Source organism: Camelina sativa, chromosome 9 (genome assembly GCF_030686135.1).
Source record: "Camelina sativa cultivar CO46 ecotype springtype chromosome 9, ASM3068613v1".
Classification (NCBI taxonomy): domain Eukaryota; kingdom Viridiplantae; phylum Streptophyta; class Magnoliopsida; order Brassicales; family Brassicaceae; genus Camelina; species Camelina sativa.
Genome location: NC_141888.1, coordinates 18,879,204 through 18,896,280, shown reverse-complemented (window position 1 = coordinate 18,896,280; position 17,077 = coordinate 18,879,204). Strand labels below are relative to the sequence as shown.

General features: G+C 38.5%; 3 protein-coding genes across 3 annotated transcripts; all 3 read right to left on the bottom strand.

Moving 5' to 3' along the window:
• Positions 1-1,255: 1,255 nt before the first annotated feature.
• LOC147938296 (uncharacterized) lies at positions 1,256-2,382 on the bottom strand. Its single transcript, XM_087465576.1, has 5 exons — positions 2,248-2,382; positions 1,888-2,158; positions 1,702-1,813; positions 1,496-1,620; positions 1,256-1,386 (listed from the first exon to the last, which is right to left on the bottom strand). Exons 1-5 carry the CDS (start codon positions 2,380-2,382, stop codon positions 1,256-1,258), a joined length of 774 nt encoding a protein of 257 aa, XP_087321702.1.
• Positions 2,383-8,189: 5,807 nt separating this feature from the next.
• On the bottom strand, positions 8,190-11,495 carry LOC104789742 (uncharacterized). The gene is made up of 9 exons (XM_087465575.1): positions 11,235-11,495; positions 11,017-11,153; positions 10,647-10,965; positions 10,577-10,592; positions 10,400-10,479; positions 10,153-10,311; positions 9,127-9,761; positions 8,935-9,034; positions 8,190-8,858 (listed from the first exon to the last, which is right to left on the bottom strand). The coding sequence occupies exons 1-9, from the start codon at positions 11,493-11,495 to the stop codon at positions 8,190-8,192; spliced, it is 2,376 nt and encodes a 791-aa protein (XP_087321701.1).
• Positions 11,496-14,700: 3,205 nt separating this feature from the next.
• Positions 14,701-15,838, bottom strand: LOC147938295 (uncharacterized protein At3g43530-like). Its single transcript, XM_087465574.1, has 3 exons — positions 15,831-15,838; positions 15,490-15,670; positions 14,701-15,398 (listed from the first exon to the last, which is right to left on the bottom strand). Exons 1-3 carry the CDS (start codon positions 15,836-15,838, stop codon positions 14,823-14,825), a joined length of 765 nt encoding a protein of 254 aa, XP_087321700.1. The 3' UTR covers positions 14,701-14,822.
• Positions 15,839-17,077: the final 1,239 nt, after the last annotated feature.

The following is a 17,077-nucleotide window of genomic DNA, read 5'->3' as shown; positions in this document are numbered from 1 at the left end:
TTACGACGCCGTTCGTATCTAGTGGAAAACGACACAAATTGGAAACGTTCATGTTGTTTTAGAATACAAAAAACGACACAAAACAGAATGTTCTATAAAAGCTAACCGAATATAATCGATATCTTATAAAATTTAGGGAAATTAGGGTTCATTGATCTGATTTGGGGGAAACAGAGAGAGCCGCTGCCATAGATGTTGGATTAGGTTTAGAGAGTTGGATATTCGGTTAATAGTTTAACGTTCCTCTTTTCTTTATTTTCCCTCCTTCAATTACGTTATCAGTTTCGTTCTTAATGTCTGCTTTGGCAAACACGAGTCCAGTCGAGTATGACGATGCGGAGTATGGGATCCCGGCTGTTTGTTACTGTGGTTAAAGGACAAACCTACAACCTTCTTTTACAAGGACAAACCCAGGGAGGCTCCACTACACTTGTAGAAATAGAGAGGTAAGTAACGTACAGTTTCCCCGAGGTTGATTAAAGATCAGATTTATTTGCATAACTTGAGGTTTTCGTTTTAACAAACATTATAAGCAAAAAAAATGCAGGATGGGGACTATCACATTTTTAAATGGTGGGATGAAGCTATGATGGAGGAACTGAAAACAGTGAAGGAAGATCTTCTAAAGTTAACTAGTTTGAATCAAATGCATGAAGCGCTTCAGGGACAAAAAGAGGAGATTGCTAACATCTTAAATATGCACAAGGAAAATCAGATGGAGTTGGAAAGGATGAAGGCGTTGATTGCGTACAAGAGTGATGCATTAACTATGGAATTAAAACTGACCAATGTGTTTGTTGCGACTTTGGTTATACTAGCAACAATGACCTATTTTTTAAAGTAGTTTGGTCGTTTTATTAGTAGTACTTTGGGTTGTGGTTTAATTGTTTAACATCAAGTTATAAACGTTTTATTTGGTTTACTCCCATTTTTTTATCGTCTAAAAAAAAGACTGTTTGAAACCTTGTCGTGTTATTATTATCGACCAAACCCTTGAAATTAAACATAAACATAAACATTTGTACACGTTTGTACACATACGTCTAACATTAAACGTTGGCACTATTAGGTAGATGCTTACCAAATAAAAATATATAATTAACCATGCGTAATACACACAAACATTTTACATCAAATTATTCCTATCCACGTAAGATAGATTGTTGGGATGTAGGTAATGAAGATAATAGAAAGAGTCCAGCGACGTGGTTTAGAAGTTTGGAATGTAAGCAACATTGACAAATTGAAACATAGGCTACGAATCGTCGTCACTTCGATCGCGCTGGTCGAAGTATTCCAATCGGAGTTTGAAATCTCTAACCTCAGGGAAGGGTGGTTCAAATATCACTTTAGAGACACCCGGTTGACTAACCACTTCCATCCCTCCTGCGGTGTGGAAAAATAAGGAAAAAGGGTAACCAAAATTAGTTTTATGCAGTAATCTTATATTTAAAAGGTGATTGAATTGTTTTAAATACGTTTGGCTAATCAGTACCTCCATCCTTAAACTTGGGCCTCCAGAATCGCAAGACTACAACTGGTTTGCCTCCACATAGCCAAATATTGCGGACAAAATCATCGACCATCTCATCATAAGCCACACATTGCAAGTGATGACCCCTACACACAGAGACACCTTACGTTAATAGCCCGGTATATCTTTAAAGTGTGTGAAAGCTAATAATCGCGAAAACGACTCACTCAAGATTCGTCAATGAAAACCGTATCAACCGGGTTCTCTCGGCAAAACGTGGAGCAGTTGGATCGTCCACCAATATTCTTCGTTCGATGTGAGTAACTTGCCCCATCGTGTCTATGGTGTCATGTCATTAGAATTATGGTACTGGATATGATATTAAAAACCGGAACAACACAATGCAACGTTACCTAAGCAGCAGTTCTGGGTCCAACGAGGCCATCGTTCGTAAATTTGGTCGAAGGGGACGTAATCGATGTAGTGATTGGTCGACAAGCAACGAATGTTGTCCAAAACCGTGTCAGCAGTGAATTTGATCCGGTAGTTGGAAGCCAGGACCTTCACAGTGGATGTGTCGTCAGTGACGACGAAATTAGAGAAGGTTTTCCACAAACCCTCCTCAATCCCCGCACAGAACTGGGGCAACAGGTCCTCGCTGATTGTTGCCTGCATCTTATCTCCCTACGGTGGGGGAAAAAAGTTCAACCATGATGTACATGTATCATTTAATATTAAGTGCATATAATATGATGATGAGACGAGTCACTTACGAAAACATCCGAAACAACCATTTCAAAGGTGACAATGTTCGCTTCTCTCTTTCTCCACTTGCGGATGATCTTAACAGAAACCTTCCAATCAGATCGCCACGTCTGGAGATCGGATAGCCTGTCGAAATGCACCATGACTTTGTTGCACTTATGTTTACTTTGTGATGTGATATTTTGGTTTTTGAGAGACGAATACATAGGTCACTGGGTGTGTATTTGTCTTCTTATATAAGCAGCGAACAAACACAAATGGATTATCAATATTATGGCTTTTCAAACGTCGTGACTGCATTCCATACAGATTCATCGCATTTAGATATTTAACATGTGTAACTGCCGGTTAAGCGAAGACGAGACATCGCATGCGCTACTTAATTATGACCCTATAGTCGACATTATATATTGGCGGAAAATATATTGGTTCATTTAACAAACCAATTCAATGTAAAACTTTATAAAACATCAAGGAATAGTGAATGATGGTTTAACCAGACGAATAAAGGCTGATATATAGTGTAAATGAAACAATAACGTTGAAGAACTGTATAATTTGAATAAAAATATTTAAGGAAAAGCTCAGCCATTGCACTGTTTATAAAAAAATAATTATTTTAAAATAGTTTAGTAGTAGAGGCAAAATCTTCGTTCTTAGTAATAGACGGAAAACTGAGGCCTCAGCTGCGACGGCGCATTCGAATGTCCGATAGGGTTGTTTTACATCCCGATTTTTTGAATTAAGGTGTTTAGATCTGGGATAAGTACTACAAAACGACACTCCATAGAAGTCGGCGACGGAACATTTAAGGAAGAAGAAATTACAGAGGTCGGGTGAAATCAGAGAAAGGCAACTAGTTTCGATCCCTTTTTCATCACCGGTGTTGAATCAGAAGGTAAGTGTTTCTCTTGGCTTCTTACTTTAAATTGGAAGAGAGATTGTACCCCCAAATTCTATATTAGGTTGAAAGAGTATATAGCAAATACATTTAAGAATCGCTTTGAGTAGCCCAGGATGTGAAATCGATGAATAGTAGTGTATCTGTGGCGGGCAGAGGATAAATAACCATAATCGTCAACAGAATTAAACTTTGGTAGACATTGGTATTAGGGTTAATTGGTTTAGTGTACGTACATATTAATATGTACGTTACTTCATGGTGATAGGATGGATCCCGAGGCTGTAGAGATCGTTCCTCAATTGAGCTTGGATCTACCGAGGAGGTTATTTGCTCTTGACCATTACCCTCTCAAAACCAAGATAAATGCGTATTCAAAACCGGAATATCTTTCTACAATATCGAGGGTGCTGAGTGGAACAAAAGAAATGGAAAACTTGTTAGAGTCTCCATTTGGGCAGCTTTTTCGTATCCCTGCTAACAAGATCTCGTTCTCCGGTAAACTAGTTCATGGATTTGTTTGCCGTCAATTGGTGACCAAAAAGTGGCATGAGATGTGGATTGTGTTTGGTGGCATTCCAATCAAGTTTGGATTACAAGAATTTGCAGAGTTGATAGGTCTCGAATGTGGAAATTATCCAAAAAAGAGAGATGTGGAAAGAGCTACAAAAACGGATAAAGGATGTATGACTGTTTTGGAAGTTCTATTCGGGGAAAACATAGAACCAACGATCTCCGAGTTGGTCAAAAGGTTGGAGACTGAGGAAATGGAAACGTGGCAGAAACTAGCTTTAGCGCTGATAATAATAGTTGATGGAGTTCTAACATGCGTCACGCAACCAGTAAAACCAGATCCGAAGACAGTGGAGATGACCAAGAATATTGATTTTTTTTTCAAATATCCATGGGGAAGGTTGTTATTTGAACGGACGCTGGAGACTATTACAGGATTTAAATGTCCAGCAGACGTAGACAACTTAGTAAAACTTTCAAGCAACAATTAGTTGCTGTTCATGGATTTTCTCTAGCACTCCAGCTGCTGGCTTTCCAATCTGTCCCAGCAATTGCAAGATTAGTACCATCTGACGTTCAAGATCAGGCGTTTAATCAAAGATCGATCCACAATCTGGCTAAACTGCGGCCAATCAAGACAGCAGATATCTTCGCATGCGAGGCTGCTAAAGAGGTATGTACTTGGTTGATATAATACGTTAACGACCTGAATCTACCAGTTTCGTCAAATGTATATATATTTGTAATCATATTATAGGTGGTTATTAGACGGATGGTTGGTAGTGGGGAGCATTGTAATAGTGGAGAATTGGAGTGGCGTGACGAAGAGGAAGATCATCAAGTTGACAACATTGAAAATCTTATTAAAGCTGGCCACAAATGGGATGAGGCAATATGGATGGGAGGTGATGATAGGTGTCCAAAACAGACACGTCCTGAAGAGAAAGGTATTAAAAACATTTATACATTACAAAGGGCTTCACTATAAAGATAATTTTTTAAAACATTAATGGTTAATTGGTGATATAGTTACAGTTGACTGTCGGAAGAGGAAAAGAGCAGACACCGCAACAATTGACAATAAGAAAGAGAAGAGCACGAGAACTGATGGGCAACCGGGGGGTACGCCCATTGTTGATGAACGTTTGGACGATGACCAATTTGAAAGGTATGCGGCGGAACTAAGCCGGTTCTACAGGAAACAAGAAGCACTGATGAAGGAAAATCAGGCAAACATGGAGATTTTCGTACGTACAGAGATCCGCAAGGAGATAAGAGCTGCACTATTGGAGGTTAAAAGAAACGAACATGGGGAACCTTCTTACGCTTCGCATACAGTTTCAGAGAAGAAGTATTCAAAAAAAAGAAGAGGGAAAACTATAAAGTTTCGAAGAATGAGTTCAGTAATGGTTATGAAAAAAAAGGGAGAGAAGGTCAGAAACAGGGGATGCGCTGACACTGCTAAGGTTGATATGACAAATAGCTTAAGGGTTGTAATTTTTTCACTACTTACATATATTAAATTATGTTGCTATCGTGGTGTGCACAGGGTGATCGGAATACTGATGGTTCGAAGGATGCCATAGATGGTCAACACTCTGTCAGTGGTGATTCTTTAGTTGGAGGCCAGGTAATGGACAACAAGATCCTCTTTAGAATGCGACTCAATCAACGTAATGGGGGTGTTTTTGATTATGCACCTATCATATACGCTTTATATATTTGACCGTAGGATACAACCCGTACTCATATTAATGAGTGGGTAACCGATAATAACGACTGTGGCATGAACGAACCATCCCCGGACAATGGAGTTAATGAGTGTCGCCAAGATTATGACGCGGGGGACATTGCTGTCGAACTAAAACCGTATCCGATGTAAGTATTTGACACGGAATGGAGATTACAACACTATATTCGTAATAAAGCATTGTCCACCTTTAATTGAACAGATATTGCTGCAGCTGAATACTAAAATGGAACCTGATCTGCATTGTAACAAAATGGTAGGTCAGGAAGTAACCATAAAAGGGATAACCATCTGTGGGTCTCATATATATTCGGTTATTTGTTTATCTCCTCTAATCTACACGTGTGAAAAATTGAGCTTGTACCAAGTTCCTACTACGAACACGCGTCTTAAAAGTTTCATTATTTTGAATAGGAGGATGGGGAAGAACTGCATCAAGAAGGCGGGAAAGTCGAGTGGTTTAACAGTAACGGAGGGCACATAAGACGTCAGGAAGGCGAGTCAGATGAGGGCTGTAACAAAATCGAAATACCTGTAGAAAATGAAACTGCAGTTGACGGTCAACAAGAGGCAAGTGTCTAACTTTGATGATTTCGAGTATTTGTGACATTAGTGTACGTAAGTATGAATCTATGTACGTACATCTTATTAGGCCGAAGTCGAAGCACTACAAAAGGAAAGCGATGGCGAGGAGGGCTGTAACAAAACTGATGGACATGTATAAATAGAAACAACAGTTAACCTCCAATAGTGCAAAATTATTTTTTATTTCGAATATTTGCCATATTTATAGTGTCTACTTAGATGGTCCAGTGTACGTCACAACTAATCTATGTACGTGCATCTTATTAGGCCGGAGACCAAGCAATACCCAACGAACGCGATGTCGAAGAGGGCTGTAAAGAGACTAGAGGTCAACCAGATCAAAGTCCCGGGGAGGAATGTATTCCTGGTGACTCAGACAATTTAGTGCCGCAGTCGGTTATTATTGTGGATGAAACAGGACGCGCAGAAGAAGTGATAATGGAGATACGTGCGAGTCTATCATCCGAAGCCATAGTGATAAAAGCAGGGTCGGTTTCATACGACCCTATGGAAGATGTTGCTGATGGGAAATTCGCCAAATTCACCGAGATGATAAAACAAGATAATGTGTAAGTGTAGTATATATTACTCCGATGACATATTGATATGCTCATTCATTGATATAGGATATTCATAATTACAAAATTTTGCAGGGTACACACTTTTTTCGGATTCCGCAAGGCAGATATCCTATTCTTCTCTACTCTTATATCGTCCCAAAAATGGGTCCATAGTCAGGTACATATTTTAAACTTTAACTACACGATTTTGGGGTGTTCATGGTTTCTTGTTGGATTTAAATCCGACCGGTTGCGTTTAACTGCATCTGCAGCACATGGAGATGATTGCCCTAACGCTGTGGCACAAAAACGGAGAAGAAATGATAAAACAAAGGACCATAATTTTGGACTCCGTTCTCTTTTACGAGTTGACAAGAAGGTTCCAAGCATTCAACAGGAGCACGGCGAAACGGAATTTCAGATGGGACAAAGTACTCATTGACATCGTCAATGGGGAAAGGATGCACCACGAACCAAGGTTGAAGTGGGTTGCAGATGTCGACGTTATATATGCTCCAATGAACTGGAAATCTAAGCATTGGGTAGGAGTGGGCATAAATCTTATAAAGAGACATGTTTCCATTTACGATCCTTTGATGACCTCCTCCAAAGAAACTCTTGCAATGTCCCGGATCAAGCCGGTGTGTGAGATGATACCGTACCTACTTCAGAGGGTTATCGATGTCAATTACTCTCTCGATCCATTTACCGCTGAAAGGGTTAGCCAAGTAGGACAAAACTTGAGGACGGGAGATTGTGGACCTTTTACTATGAAGTTTTTAGAACTGTTGAGCATGGGCAAACCGATGACTGATTGCTTGAAGATCACCGACAACAATATTGACAATTTCCGAAAGAAGTTCGCGATGGACGTCTACGAAGCTGCTATTGGTCCGATAAATTAAGTAGCGAATAAACATTCTTCCTGGTTGTACTTATTACTTTCACGCAGGTGGTCCATATGATCCGTAACAGTCTGTTAGGATGATTATGGTTCGCTGAATTTGAATACAATTTAATCACATCACGCTCATAATATCATAGGATTGCCAGTAGGGACAAGTTAGTGTGCTCAAAATGGATAGAAACTAAGCACCAACCATGGACCTAAAAATCAAGTCTATAACGTTAGAAAATCGATTGTACGTACACTGATGAATATACGTACGTGTGTACACAGACCATAAATATACGTACGTGTGTACACAGACCATAATAAGGCCGTTACTTAGTTGATGGTACGTACACATATGAATATACGTACGTGTGTACACAGACCATAATAAGGCCGTTACTTAGCTGATGGTACGTACACATCTGATAAAGGCCTAACATATACTAATACTGGTTAGAAAGACGTCATAATGATACATATCTAGACCCTCCAATATACAAAAAACACTACACCTGAAGAGGGTTTACAATTAACCGATAGGAGCTATGTGAGTGACCAGACCTCGGAAAATCTAAGAACGACATCCTCAAATCCCACATGTTACCAAAAAAATGACCAAACACGCATCTTCTATTAGCAACACGCGTAAAACCAATCTTCAATTTTTCAAAATCATACTGCTCCGGTAATGTACATGGAACCTCTTCAACTTTTTGATCCCGAGTTGAATTCAGCTTCCAGATAATCTACTGTCTCGACGTAGCATCTAGTTGGAGAAAGCAGTCTCGGTCTGGGACCTCATCAAACACGTCTGCAGCAAGTTTCATCCTAATAGAAGGCATGGCCGCATCACATAGGCCTGTGTAATTTACTCCAAGAGCTATACACTCTAAGCACTTCACGGTGTACACACCACAGTCACCTTGTTGATAGTTCTGTGGGAGTGTTTTCACCCGGTAGTAACTAAATGCCGCCGCCCCGATATGCTCATCTTTGTACCTCCGGTTATATGCTTGTATCAAGCGTGGGATCATTTTTGCGAACGGTTTGCACTTCTTTTGTAGACTCTCTTCGGTTCTACCACTGTTTATGCTATCGTAAAATCTTAGCCTCCGCTGGACTAAGTCAGCTTCGATGGCTACCCAATGGTTGTTATCGAGGTTGTATGGGAAGAGCAGGGTGTCTACATCGTCAACCCACACCTTGTTTGTCATTCCGTATTTTGGCAGCCTTCCCACGTACGTCTCAAAATAACCTTCTCCAAAAACCCATTGATTAGAGGCTTCCATTTTAGGGAATTCGAATGCCCACATACTAACAAACAAAGGATCAAGAAAAGCAATACGATATGTTTTATATGGGGATGGCGTTTGCGTCCCCCTAATACGGAACATATGCATACATGTAACCATGTGCTGCAACACGAGTGACATCTATCAGGCATTAGTATACCATAGTTAACTGCGTCAAATGTTATGCTACGAAGCTTACCGCATCCCATAACCAGCCGAATGTTGTAGTTGGCCACAATTGTTTAGGGGTCAGGAGGTGAAAATAAAATTCGGCATTTCCAGTGCAAGGTACTTTAGCCCTGAATACCAAAATTAACAAATCAGTTATAGATCGTAGTCCTCAAATCCGAATATAGACACTAATTATATACAACTCTAAATGAAGACTTACAAATCATCAGTTAGGAAGGACATCAACTTTGCAATTTTCTCAGGACTTGCCTCACTAAAAGGATCGTACACTGCGGGAGATAGGACTACAATGTGGCTTTCACGTCGGGTCATTAATGCAGCTCGCATTGATTTGTCATTAGGGTTTAACCCTATGTTGGTGCCCACTAGATCTACTAATAGAAGATCAAGCTCTCTTGATGGAGGAAACACCTTTTGTAACAAATATGCAAAATACCTGGCTTTCTCCTTATCTTTCACTGTATGAGACGATGCAAGACTGCTGGTCCCCTTGGTTAAATCCACAACAGATTCGCACTTTCGATCCGACGAGCCAGGGTTACCACCACTTACCGGATGGATAACATTAATAGGAACGGGTTGAGCACCTGCTCCATCAACTTTGTCATTATACTTTGCTCTTTTATCGCCTTCCTCTGTCTCCCAACTCTGTACTCTTTTGACACGCTGTACACTGTCTACCATCTGCTTTGGAATTCGCTCTACATTGTCCTCTGGTTTGATTTTAATACTCCCAGACCACATGACTTTATCCTTAATGGCTAACGGATTCCTAACACAACTAGCAACTTTATAACCATCCTTGTCCGAATGCTTTATCTGATATAGCCATGACTTGAAACAAAAGACATGTATTTGACGTTATATACAAGACATTTGAAATATAATATGACGCTGTTAAACTAGAGACAAAGTATACAAATTGCTAAATTGTGTGTACGAAAAAAATCATATATCAAAATAATTATAAAATTATACAACTTCACAAAACTGAAATTGATATTGTTTCCTCGAATAGATAAATACAAAGACTTCATACTGAACAATAGATATATAATAACAATTTTATCAATACGGTACGCAGATCATACCTCCTCTATTTTTTGTTCGTCATTTCTTAATGTAAGAGGTCATTGCGTATGCGCTCCTCCATCCGTTGTGTTGATAACAACTTTCTTCAATAGTTGAACGTCACTCTCAAAGTTACCCATCCTACTCTCCATACCTTGAAGTTTGAACACAATAGTAAATAACCTTCCACTACCATCTTCACCCTGCACACTTGAATGCTTATCTCCAGACGCCTTCTCTGATGAACATTTGTCCCCAACACTTTCTTTCTGCTCCTTCGCATTATTGGGGACATTACGGATGCTGGTTGGGGCTGTTTCAAGGAAATCATCGTCACTTACCCCTGCAACATGTTGCCTCCTCTCCCTCTTCTTCGTATGTTCCCCCTTCCTTTTTTTTACACAATCCCATTCTCTTTCATCCACTTCGCCATTGATCACGTCTAACAGCAGATTATCCAGTTTCTTCTTCAAACCTTCTCCTACACCATACACACAATATTGTCATGGCCAATCTGGATATATGAACTCCAAAGGTTTAGGTACTAAATGCTTCACCTGAAGCTGCATTTCAGATACCATAACTTTTAATAATCTATCACAAAGAAAAAATGCAGACAAATAATGTATACGTAAATTGAAGGCATACCTCCCCATTATTAAGGAGTTTGCTCCCGGATATGAAGGCTTCGATATCCTTCCTTGGCCTCCCTCCTCTCCACCTTAACAGAGGCAAATCTACACCTTCTCTTACATTCCCGTAGCTAGCCCCCAGCACCTTCACGCTCTCAAATGCCCATATCAGCAATACATGGACACATCCATGGAGGGTATAAGCATTGTTAGGTAACCCAAGGACTTTGATGGAATCAACTAAACTCTTGAATCTAACCCTACCCCATTGAAAACTCTCAAATGCTTCTTCATTCAACGCCCTTTTAGCGTATTCCAGAGGAATCCGACTGTTCCTTGATAAACCAAGCACTCCAACATGAACAAGATACAACCGAGCTATCTACGTCTTCATTTCATCAGACCACCCACGGCAGCTTCTCAAACCCTCAACTAGCTCCTCCCAGTTGGGTCCATTAAAAGCTTTCACCTTTAAAGCCGCCCATAAAGGTGTATGATCGACTTCAAACTCCGTTTCATCAATCTTCTCACAATTCAAACCACTAATTTCTTCATATTCATATAGAGAGAACCTCAGCGGCTTTCCTCCAACCAAAAACCATACCTCCAAATGAATGTTTATTGCCAATTGATTGGACAATAGATAATGGGTGGTCTTCCCACAAAACAGGTAGTCAGATTCGGCTAGATCCAATAGAACTCCCAGCTGCGAATTCTTTCTTATTTTGTCATACACCTCATCACCAACAAAGCCTTTCAAACCACCAAGATTGGACAAACTACAATCGTGGTGCATGCTTCTCATCGGCAGTGGAAAATTACCAACCCCATACAACCTACTTGGATACCTCTTGCTTGACCCCATATCTACGACAGAAGCTTTAGTTTAGTTATTAATTCAATATCACAAAACATTTGTTGCTTAGATTAGCAACGAAGCAACATGAAGTCACACAAATATCTTCCGAAAAACAGAGCTCAACAACATACAGAAAACTAACATACAATATACAAGGCCTACTAAGTAATACTCGTGTATAAGAAAACAGTAAGCAATAGAGACTAAACCACGATATAGAAATTTACCTCTGAGCAAATCGCTTTATTTCCCTCCTCCTCTACTTTAAACCACCTCGCCGTCAACTCGCCGTCAGTGGTCCTCCAGCCAAACGTCCTCCACACAGATTCTTTTCACACCGCAAGCTATCTAAAAATAGCTGATCTCAATCCAACAATCGTAAGACAAACAACACAAAGATTCAAGGGATCGACTTAGGTTTATGATCTTTTTATTTTCCCCTTTTAAGATCTTCGTTTTAAAAGAGAATGGCATAAATCGTAATAAAACACACAACTCAGATATAGAAGTAATTTGCAAACTTTTATGTGTTATTCTAGTAAGGCAGAAATCTCAACGTGTTAGTCTACTAATAAACCTACTTTTATGCAATATTTTAGGTAATTTCCCTTAAAAATATGATATTGTTTAAATATTTCTGAACTATTTTTTTGGAAAGTCACAACAAAATATATCATTCAACAGAAAATTTGGACACAAATTAGGGAATAATAGAAAAATTTGCTATACATTAAAAGCACGTGTCATCTCATTGGCCAGTATGACGTGGGGACTTAACCTCATTTTAGCATTTATAAATTTTATTTTATATCTTCTCTTCTACCAAGTTCAGGATTAAGCTACAAGTTGTCAAAATCTATTTAATATATTGTCTCCACATTTGAAATAATTAAATAATCGAAGTATTATATTATGGGGAAAATTTCCAAAAAAAATCTCAACTTATTTTAATTTGGATGTTTAATACCCAATACTTTTTTATTGGAACAATAATACCCAATGTATTAAACTGATGACAAATAGAACCTTATTTTTAAAAAGTTGGTCGAATCGAACTCACATCTTAACGGACGTTAACCTGTGTGACGGAATCGCTAAACCAGAGTGGAATTTCAATAACACATTTTTCGATACATATATACAATCTGTGTACATAATTAACCGATTATATCAAGGTAGTCTAATGGTAAAGTGTTGGTTTTAGTCCAACCGAATTGGGTTTCGAATCCACGTCTTCATGAAATTTTATGGATTTTAATCTATATAGCCCCTTTTGCTTCAATTTTAATTTGAAAAACCCCTACTTATTCTTACAACCCCTATCTTTTCCAATATTTTCAAAATCCATCTCTACCCTTCTCCCTTCTTATATTATATAATAAATTTGAAATACAAAAGAAAAAAAAAATTATAACCAATAATTAAAACTCTCTCTCCTCTCTCATTTGTAAAAAAAAATCAAATAAAACGGTCATCCTCTTGTTGAGCTTGGAAAGACTCTCTTCTTCTTCTTCTTCTTCTTCTTCTTCATCCACCATTAACACACACTTGAAGGTAGTTTTAATCTTTCTTATTGTCTAAATTTCCTTAGATATAACATTGTTTAATCAAATTGTTGTGGAATTTCAATTTGAATGAGTGAAAAAATTGTAGATTTGTAAATTTATTTGGTCTTTATGCTTGTTAAGGTTAGTAGACTTGTTTTCTTAGTGGATTAAGGTCTTGCGTTGGTTATTATGATTGAGAAATGTTGAATGCCGGATTTTGTAAACAAATTTGGGGATTTCAGATCTGGGACAAAACTTTGGTGCAACTGAGACAAATGGGTACAACTATGTAGGAAATTAAGGATCCAGAAATTTGGTACAACTGAGACAAATGGGTACAACTATGTTTATGAACTGCTACTAAAAATGGAAATTGACTGTTTTCTTTCTCTTTCTTTTTCAGGTGACAATGCCAAAGACTGCAATCATACGCTTTCTTTATGATGGATACTATTCAAGTATTGGAGAAGATGTACGATGGATTTCAAGAGAAGATAAGGAAGTGTATTCTTTTCTTATGAAGACATCATCTAGTGATGTATCATATGCTAAGTTGGTTGAGAAGATATGCAGCAAGATAAAGGTAGCTGTGGCTATGAAAAATCTGAGAGTTAGTTACTTTCCCTTCTCATTCCCAAACTATAAGGGAATACCAAATTATATTCGAGATGATGAAGATGTTGTGTGTTATTTAAAGGATGTGTCTAAAGAAGGGTTTAGAAGTGTTTTGCATGTCGAAGTTACCAATAATGAAGAACAAAATCAGGGGATCGATGAAAATGAGGGGTTTGATCAAGTTTTGATAAAGGATTTGGCAACAAGAAATCTTCCAAATAATGAAGAGATTGCTATAATTGGTGGAGCGAATGATAGTGGTGGAGCAAATGATACTGGTGGAGCGAATAAAGAGATTGCTCTAATTGATGGAGTGAATAAAGAGATTGCTCTAGTTGGTGGAACAAATGGTAGTGGTGGTGGTGGTATCGTCGATATGTACGTAAGAGAACCATCACTACAAAATCTGGTGGTGGTCGAGAATGAAGATAGAGATGTAGAAGGAAACCAGTCTGGACCTCTTTTATTGGAAGATGGTATTGATTTCACGATAGGCCAGGAATTTGGAAGCAAAAAAGCAATACAAAGTTTAATTGAAAAGGCTGGACATAAGTATTGTTTTGAGTTTGTTGTAAAGAAGTCGGAGCCATTGAGATATGTGGCAAAATTTTCTGAAGCACATAATGGTTGCAATTGGTATGTAAGAGCTGCAAGGAGTGATAAGTCTAAGCCTTTCTCTATAAGAACTCATAGAAATATTCATACATGCTCTCGGTCAAGAACAAGTACAGGGCGAATTAGAAGGAAAGGTACACCAAATATGGTTGCTTCTTTATTGGCTGCAGATTATCCGGGTGAAATTGCCACGCCAACTCCAAAAGCTCTCATTCACTTGGTTCAAAGAAGATTTGGTGTGAAGGTGTCCTACTCTACCGCGTGGAGAGGAAAAAAAGAAGCTGCAGATGATGTTCAAGGTACCCCAGAGGAAGGTTTTAGGCTTATGTATTCGTATATGTTCATGTTAGAAAAGATGAATCCTGATACAGTTTCATATGTGGAAGTGGATGAGGAACATAAGTTTAAGTACTTGTTCTTCGCACTAGGAGCTTCCATTGAAGGCTTCCGAGTCATGAGAAGAGTGATCACTTTGGATATATTGTTTTGATATTGTCTTCAAAAGTCATTCGCCCCCATGGAAATGTTTCTACCGCTTTCAAATCACCCACTATCTTCAGAATGAAAGGATATATGCTATCATACTTTTTTTTCCTCTTATTACCTTGGCTAAGAATAAAAGGACAGCCACTTGCAAGCGATCTCCATTGCATTTATCCTTCATTGAATCTAGCTTCTCTTCCACATCCTTCACTGTAACATTTATAGACCCAAAAACCCTTAAGACAAAGTCAAATTTTCCATATTCCTTCTCATTAAATCCTAAATCATAGTCATGGCAATCAAAACCAGTGATGAGAGCATGTTCTCTCATTGAATAGCGTATGGGTACGCCATTCACTACGAACCAGCAGAATTTACATTTCTCTATACGAGCAGTCTGTAATAGAAGCATCCACATTGCCATAACCTTATTATTTTCGTGCCTAGCCATGTGCCATACGTGCCTGAACTGCTTGTGTTTCTTAAACCATACCTTTTCTGATGGTTCGAGCTTCTCTAACATATCCAGCGTACTAGCAATTTGACACCTTGATGAAAGCTTGGGATGATTTCCATAGACGCTTGGATCACTAAAATATAACTTTGGTTCAATAGGTTGAGTGTCCTCCTCCGTATCCATCTCTGTTTCCTGAAATACAAACACAATTTTACAAAGAAATTAAGTGTCACAGCATAGTTGTACCTAGTTGTAATATGCTGTACTAAACAAAATAAATTACCTCCTGGTCAGAGACATGTCTCGGATGGATAGGTAATGAATTCACTGGACCAGATTCGCCTACTTGATCTTCCCCGACATCATCCACTACATTTTCACCAACTTTATCTCCCACGACATCATCCACTACATTTTCACCTGCTATCTCCAATTGCTTTATTCTTTCGGATCTTCTAGTACCACTTCATACATTAGATCCTCCTCCTCTGGTTTTAACCATTTTGATTGGTACCTAAAACAACAAATTTATATCAAACTTTGAAAATCAGTCTCATTATCTACATAAACTCACACAATCCAAACACAAAAACAAACGGGTCCAAAAGAAACTCAAACTCTCACAATCTCATTATCGAAAGCAAAGAGGTAAAAACTCACACAAAAACAAACTCAATCTCACACAATCCGAACATAAACACAAATACAAACTCAAACTCACACAATCTCACAAACTCAATCCAAACACAACCTCACATAAACAAATCTCATTATCTATCTACACTCAAACTCACAACACATTTCACGAAATCATTTCAAAACACACTTCCCAAACTCAGAACTCACAAAATTCATATCCTTTTCACACAATTCAGAAAATTAAACCCAACAACTAGTCGATCAAAGCAAAGAAATAAAGAGAATGGCTTAGAATGACCGGCAGCTGAGAGGAAACGAACGGCGAATTCCGATTTATCACGGCGAATTTTGATTCTCACGGCGGATTTCTCCAAAGAGAAGAAGAAAGGGGATTGAGGGAAACGGATGAAAAGAAAGAGAAGAAGAAGACGAAAGAGTATCGAGAGGAGAAGAGAAGAATAAGAAACGAGATTAATCCTTCTCTGCAACTGTCGACTCGAGTCGGAGGAGAAGAAAGACGAGAAGGAAAAAAAAGAAAATTAGGGTTTGGTTATGGAATTGGGGATTTAAGATCAGAAATAGTTATGGGTATACCATATCTAGATCCAAAATTAGGTTGGGTCTGTAAATATGGAAGAAACCTTAAATTTATTTATCTTTTACTAAATTTCTAAATAAAAATAAATTTTTAAATACAATTTTTTATTAGGGGGATTAAATAGAATAGAATTGAGAAGGGACCAGAGAGATTTAAATCCAAATTTTATGCCCTTTTTTTTTTCCTTCCTTTTTGCCTTCTCTGTTATAGATGGCCAGATCTAACGAAAATCAAATAGAAGCGAAGATGGAAAAATCTATATCAATCTAACTTCAAATTGAAAACCCTCTAAGATTGGACAGAGAAGCAAAGTCGTTGTACCAGCGTCGCAACTCACAAGAGCAGAGAATCCATCAATCCAACTTGAAATTGAAAACCATTTCAGATGGGACAGAGAGGCGACATCGCAAAACCCTAAGAATCCAGAGAAGCGAAAAAAAAAAAAAAAAACTGAAGAAGCGTTAGGGAAGGGAATCGAACCTTATTTTTGATGGTTGCAAAAGGAACCCACAACCACTAGACTACATTAATTTATTGGTCAAGTGTCGTATACATGTTATATATAACTATTTAATAACCCGTGTTTAAAATTTTAGCCGGTTTAGTGATTCCGTCATGCAGGTTAACGTCCGTT